The 19,863-nt window shown below is 38.4% G+C and overlaps 1 protein-coding gene across 5 annotated transcripts in view; it reads right to left on the reverse strand.

Moving 5' to 3' along the window:
• fstl4 (follistatin-like 4) overlaps nucleotides 1-19,863 on the reverse strand; it is a 173,122-nt gene that overhangs the window by 54,865 nt on the left and 98,394 nt on the right. For all 5 annotated transcript variants that reach the window (XM_044140379.1, XM_044140383.1, XM_044140380.1 and 2 more), the window contains 2 exons: nucleotides 5,609-5,799; nucleotides 2,156-2,276 (listed from right to left, as the gene is read on the reverse strand). In XM_044140379.1, the coding sequence (XP_043996314.1) occupies nucleotides 2,156-2,276; nucleotides 5,609-5,799 (312 nt within the window). The remainder of the gene's footprint in view (nucleotides 1-2,155; nucleotides 2,277-5,608; nucleotides 5,800-19,863) is intronic.

Raw genomic sequence — 19,863 nt, forward strand, 5'->3', positions numbered from 1 at the left:
GACAGACCAACAGAAAGATGAGAAACATTTAGAAGTGGAAAACAAATGAGACAAGATTTTTATTCATTTCATTTTTTAGATAAAATAAATCCAGAAGAAATGAGAAAATAGTCTGATTGTGTAACTTAATTTGATAAATTTGCCCTGAGAAGGAAAACTGGTTTTATTAAAGGGTATTAGATTAAAGTTTATCTTTACAACTTTATCAGAAATATTTTGGATAAAAACACTAAACTGTCTACAGTATTATTATTATTATTATTATTATTATTATTATTATTACTGTGCTGTTTTTACATCTAAAATAAAAATGTATCAAATAAAGTCTATTGTTACAACGACTAATGAATCCTTTTAAAAGATTCAACATTTCAAATCATTTCATTTTAGGAGTTTCACCTGCTTCACACTAAACATTTCAAGGTTTTTACAGGTAAATTTGGGTTTATAATCTGGTAAATGAGGCCAGAGTTCAAACTGTATGCACATTTCCTAAAGTTTACATTTTAGTTAAAAGACTTTAAAATGTCTCCAAGAGCTGTGGGGATGAATCAGATATTTGGCCTGGAAAATAATAAACTTTGAAACAAATATTATCATTCAGGAGCAAGTTTAACTTTACATTGTCAGATTCCTCCCTGTAAGCACATCTGTGATTTCTGGCTCTGCTGTTTCCCAGATCATTCACTGGATACAGGATTGAGATTATTCCAAGACACACCCACACACACACACACACACACACACACACACACACACACACACACACGATCATGATAAATCTCACAGTTTACCAGCATCCACATTACCTAAAATACCAGATGTGCCACTCAGACATAATGACTCCCTGTGGTTGTTGCCTTTCCACTGTCCAACACTTAACCTTGAGCTTTATCTGATCAATATCTTATTATTGGTCCCTGCCCACCTCTTCAGCTGCTTGTCAAACATAAAATGCTCTGATAAACTCAGCCTAATACCCCAGGGGTAAATACAGTCAGATTTCTGCCCCTCTGGACAGCGGTGAGACGTTTTCTGCTGCAGCCTCTCGCTGGAGGCTGAATTAGCGGCGGAGCTTAATGGAGCGTCACCAGGTGAAATTAAAGGCTCTCAAATGGCCGACTGCCATTGTTACCTGCTGTCCTCACACATTTTCCGTCACCTTGCAGGACCTGACCTCTTCTTCTACTCATGTCTCAAGTGATGCTTGGAGGAGGGCTGTTGGTTTTTAAATCGTAACGTGGTTCCCATGGCGACAGGAAAATGTTCAGGTTGGCGTTTCAGTGGCTTTAGTGAGAGGATGGTGATCATTGGTCCTAATAAGGTAGAAGCTGCCAGCGGTGGTTCAGAGGCTCTAATCAAGGCCGAGGTCGGGCGCATGGCGACCCAACAATCAACATTTGATTTGAAACACTTTCATTTCATGGCGCTGGATGGAGAGGAAGAACGCTGGCCGCTGCAACTGGTGCAACTGGACTGGTTTTGTTTCCAACTGCAGCCGACATATGGACTGAAGTGGACGCAACTCAAAGTGTGTTTTATATATTCCTCACTGGATGTTGATATGGACCGAATGGTATGGATGGACTGTTTAGAATTAGGTTATCAATAAAACAACAATCTGATGACAAAATCAATGCTTTGATTGCCGACTGAGTGTTTCTGACTTTGAATTTTTATGAAGTAAAGGTTTTGAAATGCCTTGTTGCTGAAATGTGCTGCACAAATAAACTTGATTGATAAGTTGGAGAAAACGGATGTGATTTCCAGCAGATAACAGGAAGGGATACTATGTTATATTTGTCTTTCTTTGTCATCCGGCGTGAATTCTAGATTTTAAAATGTTCTGCAACAACCTTGCTGTTTTGGTAAAGCTCGCTAACCACCACATTTTATAATCATTTCGACTCAAACCTTGTTTTGCAGAACATCTTACTTATACAAACATCTTCAAGTTTCTGCTGCTATAAACATTAAATATGAGTATTAAATATTTCTGATTTCTTCCTACATAACAGCTCTAATTGAGAAATTAAAAAACAGGCGGAAGCTCAACAACAACCAGTGATGGCAGATTGGCCACAAAACACTGACTGGTGGAAACAACAAACAAAAACATTTAGATCTCTCTGAAAGCCAAGAAGAGAAAACTTACGGAAAGCTGTGTAAAACTCCTGGAGGCTGAGATGTCCGTCGTTGTTGTAGTCGTCGTAACGCAGCAGGTCCTGCATGGTGCACTCCATCAGGCTGCTCTCCATCTGCTCCTTCAGCCACATCTGCAGAAGCATCGCATCAGTAAACTCAAATGTCTCACTACAACTATGAAGTTTCTTTTTCCTTTTGCTCCAAATATTCCCAATTTCATTATGACAATTTCAAGAAAATAAACTCAAATGTTAAATACAAGATGTCAAATAAAAACATGAATATTTCTATTCATAGATCAGCTAGACAGTCACCCTGCATTATTTCACTATTTAAAGTAAAGCATATTGAGGAGACCGTCTCCTCACTGCTGCAGATGCTCGTCCAGATTTTTTCCAGACTGTTTAAATGTCCCTGAACACATCATAACATAAGTCAGCAGCGTTTCTGGTTAGAGTCAAGTGCAGCCTCCATATTCACAAAAGTACAGCATGTAATTTCCTTCCTCAGTGTCTCAGAGGCGTCAGATGAACTTTAACCTCCGTTATGATTCTCTGGTTTCACGCCAGAGGAACAGGAACGCTCTGCAGAAAGGAGGGAACGCTTTGGCTTCAATGGCCTCAGTTTTAAAGTCAACGGACCATTAAAACACAAATACATTTACAACATACATTTGTTCAGATTGATATGTCAAGGATTTATCTGGTTCTCTCCCTTAACATCAATAAGATTCATATCCCAACATATATCACATTGTGACGGTAACGATATATATCACAACATGATTTGTAGAAATCTTATAATACAAACAAAAATGTCACATAATTGAGTGAAATAAATATATCTGTATTGTGGGTGTTATTTGTATGTAACGTTTAACTCTTCTGCTTTTTGCTCATCATTACCAGGCCTCCATTAAAAGTCTCACTTTAACACCGATCCCGCCTGCGCTGCTTCCCCGCTGCTCGACGTCTGCCGGACGTCTGCAGGACGTCTGCCGGACGTCTGCAGGACGTCCTCCAGGAGGTTGAACCCAAACCAGGTCCAGATTGTTGATGATATTTGAGCCTTTTTAACGAGTTCTTCCTTTACGCGCCGCTCCACACGTCTTCCTCTGTTTTATTGCTGACCGGTTAAATCATCGCCGCTGTTAGCCGCTACACTACAACTCTCCATCGTAGGTCTAATTTCTACCATATATATATATATATATATATATATATATATATATATATATATATATATATATATATATATATATATATATTTTCCCCTCCCCTCCAGGGGGTCTTTTGTGGCTCTAGTGTCCCTTATTTGAAAGTAGGCTGACAGGAAAGGGGGAAGGAGAAAAACTGCAGTAAGTGTCGACGGGTCCGGGAATCGAACCCACGATGGCCGCGTCGAGGACTCAAGGCTCCAAATGTGGGTCACGTTGTCCCCTACGCCGCCACAGCACGCCCATTTCTACCATACATATCACACATTCCTACTCTACATAGAGTGAGGAACTAGATTCTTCTATCAGATTCTTATTTAAGTTTTGCAGAATGAATCATAAAAACAACCACAGGCTGTTTTCAGAAACGATTATTGTACTACTTTGCTTTCTAACAAATAAGTTGCAAATACATGAGACAGCAAGCTTACATCACACAGAAAGGAGAATTAAAATCATGTTGCTTTATATTCCAACCCGGCTGTCAGTAGAAGGAGGACGGCTGTGAATAACGGGGAGCTTCAAAAGGAAAACATAAAGCTATTTGAAAATAAGACAAACAGAAAACTATAGCTTCCATAACAGAATTACCAATCCTATCAAATCTGCCAAAACACAAACAAATAATTCAAGAGGCAAAGATTTTTCCATTGCCCTATTTGCATACTCTATAGAAAAACCTCAAAAGCATCCAACACAGCGAGAGAATATTACAGATTTAGAAGCATTTTGCATGAAGAATGAGCAAAATCCCCCAAAGAAGAAGCAAAAGCCTCTTAGCTGTTGCAGAGTTTAAAGGCCATGAAACATGCAAAACAGATTGTTAGAGAGTGTAGATGCTGCAAACAGCTGATGGACTTTTTTCTTTTGGTTGCTTGAAAGCATAAATTTATCTAGATTAAATTATGAGTCAGATTTAATTTTGATTTACAGAAATTAGATCCTGAGAAGTGCAGGTTAAAGAATCTAAAGGTAATGTAAGGAAAGCTGCATCATATGTCTCTTTGCTGGTCTGTAACTATAACCCCGTCTTCCCAGTAATCTTCTTTTAAATGGTTTATATGGACACGCACATGTGACATAGCAGATTAAAGGATGTGAAACTTTTTGTGCGGCTGCTGCCGTGTGTCTGCTGTCACAGGGCGCCCTCTGCCCGGGGGCGTCTGAATAAAACATCTTCAGACCCTCAGTAAAAGGACTTCACCATCCAACATTATCTGTGACAAAAGGCAGATCGCCGAGTGAAGATGCAGCGGATGGATGACTGCACTTCCACTTTGATCCGGAAAGCCGTCATCGATGCAGAGCAGAACTCATGAATCCCTGCATGATAAGAATGTCTTATCAAGGGATTTCTCTGCGTTATTAAATCTTTTAATGCAGCGCTGACAAACGGGTGAAGTCTCTTAACTATTTTTTCTCCTATTGTAAAAACAGAATAAAACTTGTTGGATTTTCAATCATCCAACAAAAGACCAGTATTCTGTAGCACTTTAAGACTATTTGCTCAGCTTCTTATGAGATTATTATTAAGCAACGTTTGGGTTTATGACACACAAGAAATGAGAGATTAATTAAATCTGTTATTTAACTTTAAAGGCTCATATCTAATTAAACACACAAGCGTTTCAATAAATGCATTCCTTTTTGTTAAAACTTAAACAAACATCTTGTTAATGCTTTATAGTTGAATTGTGAACCACAGCAGTGGTTAAAATGACGTCTGAATGTAAAACCTGATCTCACCACACTGACTCGTTTACACAAACATTTTTTAAAGTGTGCTAATTTGGATTAAATCCGTTTATTGTCATTTGGTAATCAGAATCAAAGAAGTACTTCTAGCAGTATTTTGACTTTTACTTGAGTATTATGAAGTATTTCTGCTCTTGAGTCAAATTTCTGGATTTTCTTCCCACAGAATGAAAATCAAACATGTTTGAACCAAAGATTTTCCAGACGGATTCACACCTGCAGTTTCTGTGACGCGTTGAAAGAAACTGATCAGGGAAACTTTTGTTTTGCCTGATTTTGTTATTTCTTGTTATTCATATGAATTATTGTAATTTTGGTCCTCAAAATACCAAAATTTCCACTTTACTTCATATTGTGGATGTAATTGTTAAATTTTAATTTGATGAGTAACTCTGTACTTGAGTTGACTTTTTACCAAATACTTTTTTACTCGAGTGAAAATATATTGAAGCAGCTGCTACTCGTACTTTTTGTGCACTGAATAAAAGTCACCTTCTCCAATTCGTCGCTGATCAGCCGGCCGTCTTCGTTTCCATCCAGGTATTTAAACATGGCGTCCACCAGCGCCCTCTTCTCCTCCATGTCACGCTGCTGGCTCCGCTCGCCGCTCCCCAACGCTTTCGGTTGCATATCCAGGAGCGTGCTCTTCAGCTTGTTGTACTCTGACATGGTGCATGCGCTGCCTGCAAGGGTAAACACACAGACATGGATAAAAAGACATTTAAATAATCTCAATTATACAAGCCTTTGGATTGTAGCTGTAAATTGGATTTAATGTGCTAGTGTGTTTAGTAGTGGGAGTAGAGGAAAGAGGGTTAGAGGGAAGGATAACGTGTGCATCTGCACACGCATGTGTGTCCTTGAGACCTCATCTAAGGAGATGAAGCTTATATTTGCATGGTTTGTTTCAGAGCCTTTTTGTTTCTGAGGTTCTAAATAATTACATTTAATCCCTGAATTCACATTACAGACAAAGGTAAATGTTCTCATTTACTGCTCTTTCAACGACGTGTCATATTGTTGCCTGGATGTTGTGTTGTGGCTTTGAAGCTTAAGTGTAAAACAATATTGGTTGCTGCGGCGACGCAGAGGAAAAGCACTCCACACATGGCGGTAGTCGCAGGTTCGATTCCCATTTGCCGCATGTCTCTCTCATTACCCTCTTTGCTCTCTGACTTCTTTCAAATAAAGGACAGTAGAGCCAATAAAAAACCTTATAAATAGGCGTAAAACAATATTGTTCTCTTAATTACATTTATCCTCAAAGAGTCCTAAGAATAACAATGTTTATTTTTTACTCTTCTACGTCGATGTTTATCCAGAAAATGTGTGAGGAGGAAGTGACCAAGCATGAAAAACATGGAAAAAAAAGAATGTTTTGTTTCAGTGTGGAGAGAGAAGCTGGTCAGTTTATAGGAAACTGGAAGGAGTTAAATGATTTCCAGTAAAAGTCACATTGATGGAAAGATTTGAAATAAACAAATTAAACTCACACATTCTAGTCAGTGTGAGGTTAATTAAAGAACCGTCAAGCTTGGAGCTGCAGTCCCCACTTTACCCCCATGCCTCTTCCACACAGCTCCTTCAGACTAGTGGCAGCAACAATTAGCAAACACCCAGCGGATGCTCCTAAGCACGGCTGTCAACAGCATCAATGGACGGCATGAGAAGAACCACTGATATGACGGAAAGGTAGGAGGTTCTTAAAGAGACGGCGACCAATTTCAAGCCATCAGACACAAATATGATGCAAAATCAAATCTCTTTGAAGTTCCTTTTGATGTATAGCGTTTTTTTAACAACTGAAGGTCACATAGTTACTTGAATATGGTATAAAATGTCACTTTGTGTCTGGGAAATACATGGGAAACACTCACCCAGGCTGCTTTGGACTCAGAGCAGGGTGAAGATAATTCTGAAACCAAAGTCACAATTTTGCGTTTTGTTTAAAAAATAAATAGAAATCCTGTAGAAATGTCAGAAAATGCAAAGAGTTGGACTTTTTCTGCAAAGCATTGTGCATCCCAAAACCGGAGACCCAAACTGAGACCAGAGGAGAGAATCTCCTCATCCAATAAAGCTAATTAAAAACCTTGTAGCATGCAGAGTTGAACAGTCTGATTCTTCTGGGTCAGCAACTTGTTTTGACTCCACACCTGGAGCGTTACTTTCCACAGTGTTAACACTGTCCAATAACGAGGTTCCAGCTGGGAGACGGCTGAAAACAGCTCCTCTTGTTGCACTTCCAGACCAGATTCTTTCTAAATGCACATCTGGTTCCCATACAAACACAAACAGCAGAAGAAGGTCGAAGGTCGCCCATAATTAAACCCTCCACAACCTCAGGAGTTTAACACCAACATGGGGGAGTGACTAGTAACTCATGAAATACTTTTAGGAGTATTTTTACTACGCTTTACTTTTACTTGAGTGAAAATATGTCAACGTAGTTCTATTCTGACTTGAATATTATTTTTGGATACTAATGTTTATTGATGCAATTCATAAACGACATAAAATATTATTTAATACTTTAGCAAAAGGAAGGATTACAGTTTTGCAACTTTGACTACAACAACAATTCACTTTTTAAAGAATTCATAAATATGTACATGATGTAAGTTTTTAATGCAGGATAAGTTATTTCTTAATGTCCTCAGTGGAACGGAGCTTTCTCTGTAATTTAGTTGGGGAACAACCAGTTCGCTGCAGCTGCAGGAGTTCAGCGATGCTCAGTGGTCACAGAGTAAAGATGGAAGGCCTCTTGTACCTGCTAATGAATTACTTACAGAAGAAAGTCACATTACAGTCCAATCTGTGAGAGAGCAAACAAGGTTTTAGGGACGACTTCTAATTTGTAGTACTCAGATTTACTAATCAACTTCATCCATCAAAGTGTTTTGCTAAATGTTGGTCAATTTAAAAAGGTTATCTGTACAATAAATCACATTAAACTCTGTATATTTCTAACTCGACTGAAAAGTGAGACACAAATGACACTGTTGACCTTTCTAAGACTCTGATCGCCATGCAGCAGAGACAATGCGCATTCTTCCCTGCAAGCAGGCAGTCACGTCAAGGTCTTTGCTAAATCCATGCTCAATGTTATTCCTGCGAGGCGAATGAGGCGTGAGAAGGCTCAGATATTAGGGATCATCACCTGACCGTCATCTCTGTCCTCACACCGCAGGGACAGAAATAAATTCACCTCCATGCCAATTTAGATCTTGTCATATACGCCAGGAATTACGCTCTCCTTGCCCCAATCTCACCGCGCTGCTTCACAATCTACACAGCAGACAGCAAGGGCATCTGTGAGAAAACCGTTTACTAAATATTTAACATACATTATGCTGCACCAATATTTCAAGACTGAAGCAGAAGCAGAGCTACAGAGAGTCATGTCTGCTCAGTAAACCTCCTGTCCTTTGACTCCGGCTTTTGCTGAGAGCAGCAGCTGAAGACCTGGCAGAGAAATATCCATCTGCATTACGGAGGATCCACCTCTTACTGCTGCTTTATTGTTCAGGAGGGACCTGGACTCTCTTTACAGCCTGTTTGAAATATTAGCTATTTAAGTGAGTGTGCCAAAGCGGCTCGGACGCTCAATGCGCTTCTCTTCTCCCTGAAACGTTCTGCAAACTTAAACCTGGGAGGAGTCAAGCAGAGAAACAAACGCAAAGTAGGAGTAGACTACCAGGTGAAAGGAAAACTACTGGTAAAGTCCAGAAACTACATCAGGAGTCCTGTAGAGTCTGGACTCCAGAAACTACATCAGGAGTCCTGTAGAGTCTGGACTCCTGAAACTACATCAGGAGTCCTGTAGAGTCTGGACTCCAGAAACTACAGCAGGAGTCCTGTAGAGTCTGGACTCCTGAAACTACAGCAGGAGTCCTGTAGAGTCTGGACTCCTGAAACTACAGCAGGAGTCCTGTAGAGTCTGGACTCCAAAAACTACAGCAGGAGTCCTGTAGAGTCTGGACTCCAAAAACTACAGCAGGAGTCCTGTAGAGTCTGGACTCCAGAAACTACAGCAGGAGTCCTGTAGAGTCTGGACTCCAGAAACTACAGCAGGAGTCCTGTAGAGTCTGGACTCCAGAAACTACAGCAGGAGTCCTGTAGAGTCTGGACTCCAGAAACTACAGCAGGAGTCCTGTAGAGTCTGGACTCCAGAAACTACAGCAGGAGTCCTGTAGCATCTGGACTCCAGAAACTACAGCAGGAGTCCTGTAGAGTCTGGACTCCTGATGTAGTTTCAGGAGTCCAGGCTGAAAGCTACAAAGCACACGCCAACTTCAGCACCATTAGCAGCAAGCTGGGAGGAAGCTGTAGTCTCTCAAAAATCATTTCAATTTAATCTCTCAGTTTTTCTTGCTTTTGAATCGATAACAGGTCTTCATAAGCCAACTCTATCAACAACAACTCAACAACTATTACCGTTAAGATGTAGAAAAGTCTAAAAAACTCTCCGTCTCATCTGGGGGTTTAATAATAATGTGGTTCTTTAATATTGGAAGACTTTTTTTACACAAACATTTTAATGTTCCACTCTCTCTGACTCTTCATATTTATAGACAACTGAGTAAATTGTTTACTGCACTTCAATTTAATACCTGATGAAATATGCATGATCAATTTGCTTAAGGTCACATTTTTATAAACTAAAAAGAATAAAGTCAACCCTAAAAAAAAAAGCTCATTTAGAAAAGCCTAGTTTCATAAATAAATCAAATATTGAGCGTAACTCGTCCAGGTTCAGTGTGACTCACTAGCAATTATCCATCAATATGTGATTTATGCCAGTCAAATATTGCTTTATGGAAGAAATTGTCAAATTAATGTTAATGGAAAAATAGGTCAGCGTTGCTACACGTCTAGAAGTAAATTAGTGCATAAAAAAAGTCAGTATTTCCTGGGCACTGGGGCGCTCGGCGACCCAAAGCATCAATCCTTCATGTGATGAAACCTCCCACAATGCCCTGCAGCATGTAAAAGTGCTCTGCGTTAAATTTATGTATGCCTGACCTCCTCTGGCTGAGATGATGGGATTATGTCCTGCCATGCTGCCTGTATGCTCGTAAGATGCAACAGTGATGGACCTCCCTTCCAGATAATTATGGATATGATGGACACTTTCTGCTCCCGAGGGCAGCTGGGTCTGAGAGAGCACAGCCAATCTGGGACGGGTGACACCAGCCACAGAAGAACCACATACTGCATAATCGCAGCTGGTGGCTGTTTAAATCGGCTTACTGTGAGCTTCATAGTTTATACAGAACTTCCTCTGTGACAGAAACTACTTCAACTTTCAATATTCCTCTTGTTGCTTTTTCCAAATGTTCTTATTTAAATCAGAGAATGAAAAATGTTCACCTACGTCACTCAGGCCTTTTGCAATTAGCAATAAATCAATTAATCACGTGATAAATTAAAAGGAGATCAATAATTTCCATTTGTGTGGTTTATTGTTTTTCTCTTTTCTATCTTTCTACCAAAAACTGGATGATAAAAGTTTTCTGCTTTGGTCGCAACTAAAACTTAGGAAAATTTAATTTACAGAGACTTTATAATTCATTTTATTTGTTGTTTGTTTGGTTTATTTATTTAATGTCTTACAGTTCCAGTATTAAATGCTTGTTAGAATTTAAAGTTTAATGAGCTTTAAGAATGTATTCTTCCATTGTAATGGATGTTATCTAAAAATGGACTTAAAAAATCAACGTTTATCACAAAAACTTCTGGGACAATTTATTGTCCACAAACATTTGTTATGACATCCATAACGTCACTTAATCTCTTCAGGGATGGGAGTGTTGAACAGAGTGACTGAAAATGTTTTTTCATGGTTTCTTCCTGTTCAAGTCGAGTTCATGTGTCTGTGAACGTAACTCACCTGGTTGGACTCATAAACGGTGGGATTCAGTTTGAAACAGCTGGATTAGAAACCCGCTGATCAAATTACACCAAGAGTTAACAGTCATTAATATTGACGGCAGCCACAACTTTCCTAACAATTATAAAATAAAAGACACATTTGCTTTCTATCCTTGTCTCTTTATAAATATTTTAAAGTGAAATTAACTAAATAAAAGTGATATTAGACTACCAGCTGCTTGTTTTTAGATTAGGTTTTAAAGAGAGCACTGATTGTTTTGACGTCCATCATGCAGAGTTCGGAGAAGCATGATGTCATTTTAATATAGAGTTATTTTAATTTAGGGTTATTTTAATATAGTGTTATTTTAATATAGTGTTATTTTAATATAGTGTTATTTTAACATAGGATTATTTTAATATAGGGTTATTTTAATTTAGTGCTATTTTAATTTAGTGCTATTTTAATTTAGTGTTATTTTAATACAGGGTTATTTTAATTTAGTGTTATTTTAATATAGTGTTATTTTAACATAGGATTATTTTAATATAGGGTTATTTTAATACAGGGTTATTTTAATTTAGTGTTATTTTAACATAGGATTATTTTAATACAGGGTTATTTTAATAGAGTTATTTTAATTTAGTGTTATTTTAATATAGTGAGGACTGCTGTCCAGGAAGTAAGTGGGACTCAGTCTGTGTTGTGAAATATCTTGTGAAGGAGAGCGGGGAGATGCAACAGTAAAACTGAGGCTCAGAAAAGGAGGAATATGTTTCAGACATAAGAAGGTCAGAACATCGTCAGTATGTTTGGGGATTGGAGGGATCAGCTGAGACGCAACAGCAGACCACTGAGTAAACCATCATGGCCCAAGTGATTTTAACTCTCTGAATTAATATCTTACATTAAGTTGCTGCTCTGAGCTCTGATCCTATTTCTGTGAAGCCCAGAGTTGATCCATAGTTTAACCGACTCCCACTCTTCCTGGCCAACATAACTTACAGTAGTTTAAAAACGACACCCTTAGATTCCCTGAGTAAAGACGAGCCGCCTGCCAGTTTTCCTCTGTTGGTACAGCAGAGCGGATCGCTGTGTGTTCAGGAAACCTTATCGGTCCCTGCAGCTGGGAGCCCACTAAATGAGAAACCTATTGCACACCCAGAGTTATTGGTAAAGCAATGAAGGAGAAATAGTAGAGCAGCTTTCACTACCTGCCTACGTGGATGTCAGCGAGCCCAACGTTATCGGGCCTGAACACATCGGACCCCATCGTCTCTCACTCCGGATCAAATTGTTCCAGATTCAAAGTGTTTCCATTACGAATGTGCGCAAATCTTTGCCTGTATTCTGCAAACGTCAAAAAATAAAAACTATTTGTTTTTTGCAGTGTTTCCATTAAATGAGAAATGAAATTAGTCACATGAAAAAGTTTGATGACGTAATAAGGCATTAAAAATTCTGGCAGCATTAGATTTAATAAGAGATATAGGCTGGCACTCATCATCAGCCAATCAGAGAAGACGTAGGAGCGACAAGCCCTGCCTACTTGCGCTGTCAATCATATCCGTGTACACGCTGATCAATGACACAACGTGCTGTTACAGGAAAACTATTTACTTGCTGTCATCAGTGGCTATGCTAACTAGCCTTAGCATAAATGAAATTGGATGTTTTCATCTATCAGAACATAAAACATTTTCTTTCATAAACCCAGCTTTAAAGATGTTTCTTTAATCGGTTTCTGCACATCTCAGCTGGTGATCCTGGAAACCTGTGACCTGTTGCCCAACCAGGTCGTTGTGCTTCACAACAGATTTGTAACTCTAAAAGATACCAACACTATTGAACCCATGTATTTATATAAAGTGTATTTATATAAAGTGTATTTATATAAAGTGTATTTATATAAAGTGTATTTATATAAAGTGTATTTATATAAAGTATATTTATATAAAGTGCAGAGATTTCAGAGCTGATGGCAGCGAGTGATGAAGCAGCAGAAATCCACCCGCTGATGCATATCTAGTAAAATGTCACCAATAACAACATAGATTAGCTTCATGAAGAGAGAAAAGTCTCTTCCTGTTTCTACCTTTGTTAAGCTTCGTCATTATTTTTACTTTGGCGCTTTCATTTTGCAATTAGCACTATAATGGATTTAGAACGAGTTTTCTTACTCTCATGATTAATTATCTACAAACTTTAATGGTTTGCAAATATCCCATTTTCACTTTAACCACAAACACTTAAAATTGAAATGAAGGACAAAAGAAGTTGATCAAAACTCATTTTATATCAACTTAAATCTTTAAAGATTTTCAAAGCGTCAGAGTCGTAAAAAGCTCTATATAAGTTTGATGTATTATTATTTATTTTCTGTCTCTTCTGTATAAATTTGATTCCACCGTTTACAAGAATTTTAAATGGTTTTCCACAAACAGCTGGGAACTTAATTATCTAAAACCCTTTTTTGTTTGTTTTAGATTTATAAAAAGAAAAATTGACTGATGCATCCAGTTGTCCTGAGTTTACTGCACATTTTTATTAACCAACAGAAAAATAACTGCTTTAATACTTGCTGCAACATCAATTGCCCAATTTGGGATACGAATGAATCTGAAATCTGGTTTGTGAAGAAACCACTTATTCTGGAGAACTAAAGGACAGAAAAATAAAATAAAACTGTCCAAACAAAAAAAAAGTGAAGTAAAATTAATTTTAAGCTAGCTGATCATTTCACAGCTTTCATTTAGTTCTTTAGCTAAAAGTTTGTGCTGCTGATCCACATTTAGCAACTAATTTTACAAAATACTGAGACAACTCTGGGAAATTTGGTTATTTGTCTCAAATAATATTGATATTTTCAATGACTGAATTTTGGTCCACTTGACTTCTAAAAGTGGGGAAATGTTTTTTTAATTTAAAAAAATGTATTCACTTATTGAATTTAAAAGATTTCTTATGTTAGTGGGTTGGTATTTTTAATCTTTACAAAAATAACACTGCTAGAAACAAACACCAAACAACAGAAATATATTTGATACATATTCAAATCCAGCCATCGTTTCACGCTCTGATTTTGGACTGCATCACCAAACACAGAGTTGTATTTGCCCTTTTGCCCCCAAAGCTCCAGTGAAGCGGCTCAAGCCCCAAAAATAATTACGAAGGTCCTGGTTCCGCTAAGAGATTAAGATGGGGAACAAGCGGCCGTGTTGATTACAGTTTTAGCGTCTCTCCCTCACACCTGCAGTTCCTGTAATCCCCAGACATTTCCCGGTTCTGGCTGAGGCCGGCGATCCGCTGCCTGATCATCCCATGAGCATACACATTTTAAATTGCCTGAATGAGGCGGCTGGAGGAAATGAATGCCTCTGGCTGAATGTGCCCCTCTGACAACGCAGCGCCCCGGACCAACTTATCACGTTGCCCCTCACAAACAACGGCTCGACCTTGTGCAGAGAGTTTTTAGAGGTTGGCGCAGACAGAAGGAGCGAGCAGGAGGCTGAACGCTTTCAGACAAATGGATTCTTACAGTCTGATGGATTTTCACCCATTTGTAAAGTTTATTTTTTGCAAAAACAACCAAATTAGTGTTGCATGATATTAGGAAAGTATGAATAGGATCAGATGAATGCAAACTATCTTTTCTATTAACGTCTGTCAGTTGAGGGCATCGAGAACATTATTTTCTAAATATTGAACCCAATGAGTTATGCTATTACAATATTGCACATATTGATACTTTGGTGATTAAATTAAGACATATTGTGCAGCTTTTATGTAACTGAGTCCTCTGTGCTTCCAGATGAGTAATATAGTAGTAGCATATCCTCTCTGGACATAATTAGGTGTTTGCTAACCGAAATCACAACTCAGAGAATCAAACGGCAGCGACTCGATTCCCTCAGACGTCTAAAGGAGCAAAGACAACCTGCTATAAACAAGATGAGCAACTGGATCAGGGAAACAGTGGATTTAGGTGGTTTTAAAGCCCACTGGTTTCTCCTCAGGCTCACATAACAGGACATCAACAGTCTGGAAACACTGCAAAAAACACTAAATATTACCAAGTCATTTTGGTTAAAGTTCAAAAAGATCCCTTACTTTCCAGCATGAAATATGAAATTGTTTCAAGTCAGTAATTCCTTAGTATAGATGAAAAAATTCATGTTCAATTGGCAGATATTTTCTCCACACTTTTAGTAAAATATTCTGCCAATGTAACTAGTAATTTTTCATCAATATTTAAAAATTATTTCCTTAAAACAAGCTCATATTTTGTGCTGGAAAGTTATTTATAAGTTAGTTTTATCTCATCTCAGGTCTTCTAAGATATTTGCTCCAGAAACTAGACCAAACATACTTGGTAGGATTTTGTGTTTTTACAGTGTAAACATGATCTGGTTCAACAAATCTGGATTTCAGCTGAAGGGTCATAATTTGGTGTGAAGCTCAGATCCATCCAGGGTCTTTTATGCCATAATGAAGTGTTTAAATGTCTCGTAATGAAACCGTTACTGCAGGTTTCATACCAGGTTTCATACCAGGTTTCATACCAGGTTTCATACCAGGTTTCATACCATTTCTCACAGATCAAGCCATCTGAAGCTGGTTTGTTAATCATGACGTGGAGGTCACAGGCACCAGATCCCAATCAACGGAGAACGTTTGGGATTTGGTCAAACAGGAAACCTGTCAGCTGACAGGAGTTTAACAGTTTTAATGTTGAGTATCGTCCTTTTAGATGTGCAGCAGTGGCTTTTGTTCTCGCTGCACTTCAGCTCTGAATGAATTTCCCTTATGGGACAATAAAGTACATCTTAATGTTTTTAACATTACAAAGAGCCGTAATGAGCTCCCTCCACATGGTGCCTGGGCTGTCTGTTAGCGATGGGGCAAGGAGCTCGGCATTCTGGGAGGAACTGGGAATACAGCTGCTGCTACTCCACATCGAAAGGAGTCTTTATCTTTTCCGGATCCCCCTGAACGCCTCTGTCCAGGTGTTTTGGCCTGTCCTTCCAGGTAAGGACCAGGACGCCCCAGGACACGCTGGAAGGACGTGTCCCTGACCGGCGACCCAATTCCCTGATCAACAGACGACGACGACTTTGAATATTAACATTTGTTCATTTCTGAACAAATGAGACGGTGGGATTTTATTAATGAAATTTTAAGTCATGAAGAAAAAAGATCATAATTTTTTCTTGTCCTTCACCCATAAATAATGCAACAGTAATAACTACATGTTTCTAACCTGAGTATTTTTGTCTCTCATCATGTCCATGTTGCTGCTCTCCAGTGTGAAAAGCCCCGGCCCTATTTTGGACTGCGTCTTGCACTTGTGTCTCTAAGTGAAGCTGGGGAAAAATAACACTCTGCACATTTGTTATTTCTGGGCTGAAATGTTGCTGGAATCCTCTGTGGAAAGGATCAGCAGCAAAACATCCAGAGGACTCTACATCAGCGAGGAAGTCTCTGGGTCTCTTAGCGCCTCACACCTGGCCAGAAACAAAGCGCTCAGCTCAGGATGGCATTTTGTTACACCTTTACACTTATTTATAGCTGAAAGACAAAGTACTTTAACTAGACCACCAAATGCTGCTGACATAAACCGTCTTCTGACATTTGACTAACTAGCACAGGGACACTTAAAGCAGATCTAAATAGAATAGATTATCCAGTCAACTGTAATCTGAGCCACACAATCCACAGAGATAATCTGCAGGATTATTGATGTTTCTGGAGAATTACATTTAAATTCAGGCACCTGCAAACCTCACACTGAAATTGATACAGATGGTTCAGGCTCTGAATTTAAAACTCAAAAAATCTCATCTAGCTTTACAGAGGAGGTAGAAAAGGCCGAATGTTTGGGTCGAAAGGTTTTCACTGTTTATTAAATTCACCACAACAATCTGAGTTTATGAGAGCTGATTTCAGTCAAATTAAGATCCTACATCTATCATTTTGTTGCTTTTCCAAAACGTTCTGAAAGTAACTTTAGCTGTAATATGGATGTCTTCTTGATGCAACCCAACCTCTTAACTAATCTGAGATTAAATAACTTGGCATCCCAGTTTGCACATATTCCAACAAATCAGCTTGACAGCAGCAAAAATAAAACTGGGTTTTCTCTAATGCCAGAAGAGACCAAGGTTAAGTTATTTCAATTAGGCTAGGCTAAAGTCAGGATATTCTAGGCTGCCTAAACGTGATCATCTTTGGTAAAATGTCCAAATAAAATCATTATATGAACATGTGTGTGTAAAAAAAAAAATGGAGGAAAATGGTGTTTTCTTCCTGAAAACATAATTTAACTGTAACATGATTTCTAAGAACGTTTTAGAAGATAAACGTCAAGTCTGTTGTAATAAGAATCTGAATAAGTTTAAAGAAAACATGCATCTTCTGCAGCCAGAACTTTATCTATTTTAACAAATAATCATGACTTTAAGGTAAAAGTTCTGCTGGTGCCTAAATATACCAACGAAACCAGAGAGAAAGGAGAAATGTACGGTGAACACAGCTAATGAGCCGCCATTCAGTCAAGGAGAAAAACGTTTATCTGTTTCATGTGAGTTCATCTTTCATCTGGAGGTTATTTCACTTCAAGTGAGACAAAAATAACTTGCAAGTAACATTTCACCAAGAAAACAGTTATTGTTTTTAGTCAATAACTGTTTAATATTCATGGAAAAGTACAAGTTCCAGACTATTTCACTTAGAAAATGGGAAAAATGTCTTGTTATAAGTGCAATTATCTGCCACTGGCACTGGAACTTTTTCATCAATATTATTATTACTAGGGATGTATAGGTAAGATGTATAGATTGTATTTAGTGCTTATAAATAAACGTGTCTGTAACAGATACTCATAGTCGAGCTTGAAGAAGTCCGATAAAGGCTGGTTCATTTAAAGAAGAAAAGAAAGGAAAAACCAATTTGAGACGGAACCAAATAGTATTTTCTTTGGGCTTTGCGTCAGAACCCAGTGCGGGTCAAAGCAGATCTCAGGTTTCATCCACACTGCGGACAGAAACTCACTTGGCTGATATTGACTCACAGTTTACAGTTGGCTACTCTCTTCCCAAACAGGTAGATATACTAGCAGGGCAGGTCATTATCCAGAAAGCAGAAACTAATGAAGGGGAAAATTAACAAAAGGCAAACATCACATCCATTTCTGTAAATGTCCTCCCCGGCGCCGGTTCCCAGGGCTTTGCTGCCTGCACACTCCACCTCCTGAAGATATCTGGGTCACAGATCTGCTACCACAAGAGGGAAGTTGTCAAAACCAAAGGGGGGAATGGAAACTGGATTTATTTTCTGCAGTAAAGTCATGATTTACGATTGATAATAAAGTGACCTAAATGAGGAGAGTTATTCAGACCTTTCTGCCACCAGAATATTTTTGGAAAGACCGTTGTGTAAACATACAGGTGCATTTCTCACTGAGCCACGGCAAGACCAAATGAAATTAATTTTAACTTTGTTCTTGGTGATGCTTTTTTAGATATTAGTGTTCAGACGGTCACAGACGTTGGTTTAGCAGGTTTGTGTGGATGAACACTTTTCTCAAATCGATGAGGCGTGGATGATACTTGAGATTATTTTATTAGGGCTGTAACAGTTCCAGTAGCTCAATTACTAAAATACTTTGTGGCAAACGATCTGCCTTGAAGCTTCATTAAATTTTGTTTTATTGTTTTATTATCCCGCCGTGTTCCAGACGGGTGATTATTTGTTTTGCACAACGCTTTCACTTTCGCCTATAAGTTGTTGACAATGCTAAGCAGTAGCTTATAAACAAACCGGAAAATAAATTTACCGCCATCCCGGTCGCAACAAATACGTGGCAGATCCGTTTTTATGAAAGAGGAAGGAACCAAATCCTGTCGCCAACATGAAGACAAAAAGCTACAAATGTCTTAGTTGATCTATTAGACTGACTGAAGATGGATACATAAACTAAAAACTGGTTTATGGACATTTTTATGAGCGACTTTGTGAACCTGCTGCTTTAGAATTAAATTGAATTTCATATGTTTGTATTATTTTTGCTCTTGTTGACTTAAAAATGGAGCCATTGTTGTTGCAGGTTCATTTTCCAAACTACAGATAGAAATCGTTACGGAAAGTGAAATATGAAAATCGTTGATATCTGATGTTAATACAGCTATTATGGCAATATTTACTTTAGCAAATATTTTATTGTTTATTTGATTAATCGTAAGAATAATCGTAAGATTACTGGATTGCTAAAATCATTTACAACATCCCTACATGTCACAGAACGATCTCCTCTACGTGGTTTCAGAAAGACCTTCAGGAGCAGAACCAGCATCAGGACTGAAGGTCCAACACTAAAACGATGAGTTATTTCATGTCAGCTCAAATCCCATCTTTCACAGTGATTTAAATTCCTTTAAGCATTGTGGCTCACAGATCCCAGACCAAACCTGTGATATCCGTCCCTCAACACCCAGCGGATGAGCTGCTGCTGATCATTTCTTCCATGTCATGCAGCGCCAGGCTTCCCAAATAAATTTACACTCCAGTCGAGGGCTGTGGCGTTTTATTTTCCCATGAATACATTAATGAAGGAAAATATACCGAGCTAAGCTTTGTTTATGATACAAAACAAAGCTTAGCTTAGCTTTTATATTCTATGTTGGTCCAGGTTGATATTCCAACCAGATTCAAGTTTAAAATAAAACCAGTGACCTATATCTGCATTTTAAAAACAATGAAGTTATTTGTTTAAAGCTGCATTAGATGATGAAACAAAGAAATGAGTTATACTCCTCAGCCTTCAGCGCTTCACTGAATATAGAAATCCATATTCATGAGTAGTAGTTTTGCATAT

This window comes from Gambusia affinis, linkage group LG15 (assembly GCF_019740435.1).
Source record: "Gambusia affinis linkage group LG15, SWU_Gaff_1.0, whole genome shotgun sequence".
Classification (NCBI taxonomy): Eukaryota; Metazoa; Chordata; class Actinopteri; order Cyprinodontiformes; family Poeciliidae; genus Gambusia; species Gambusia affinis.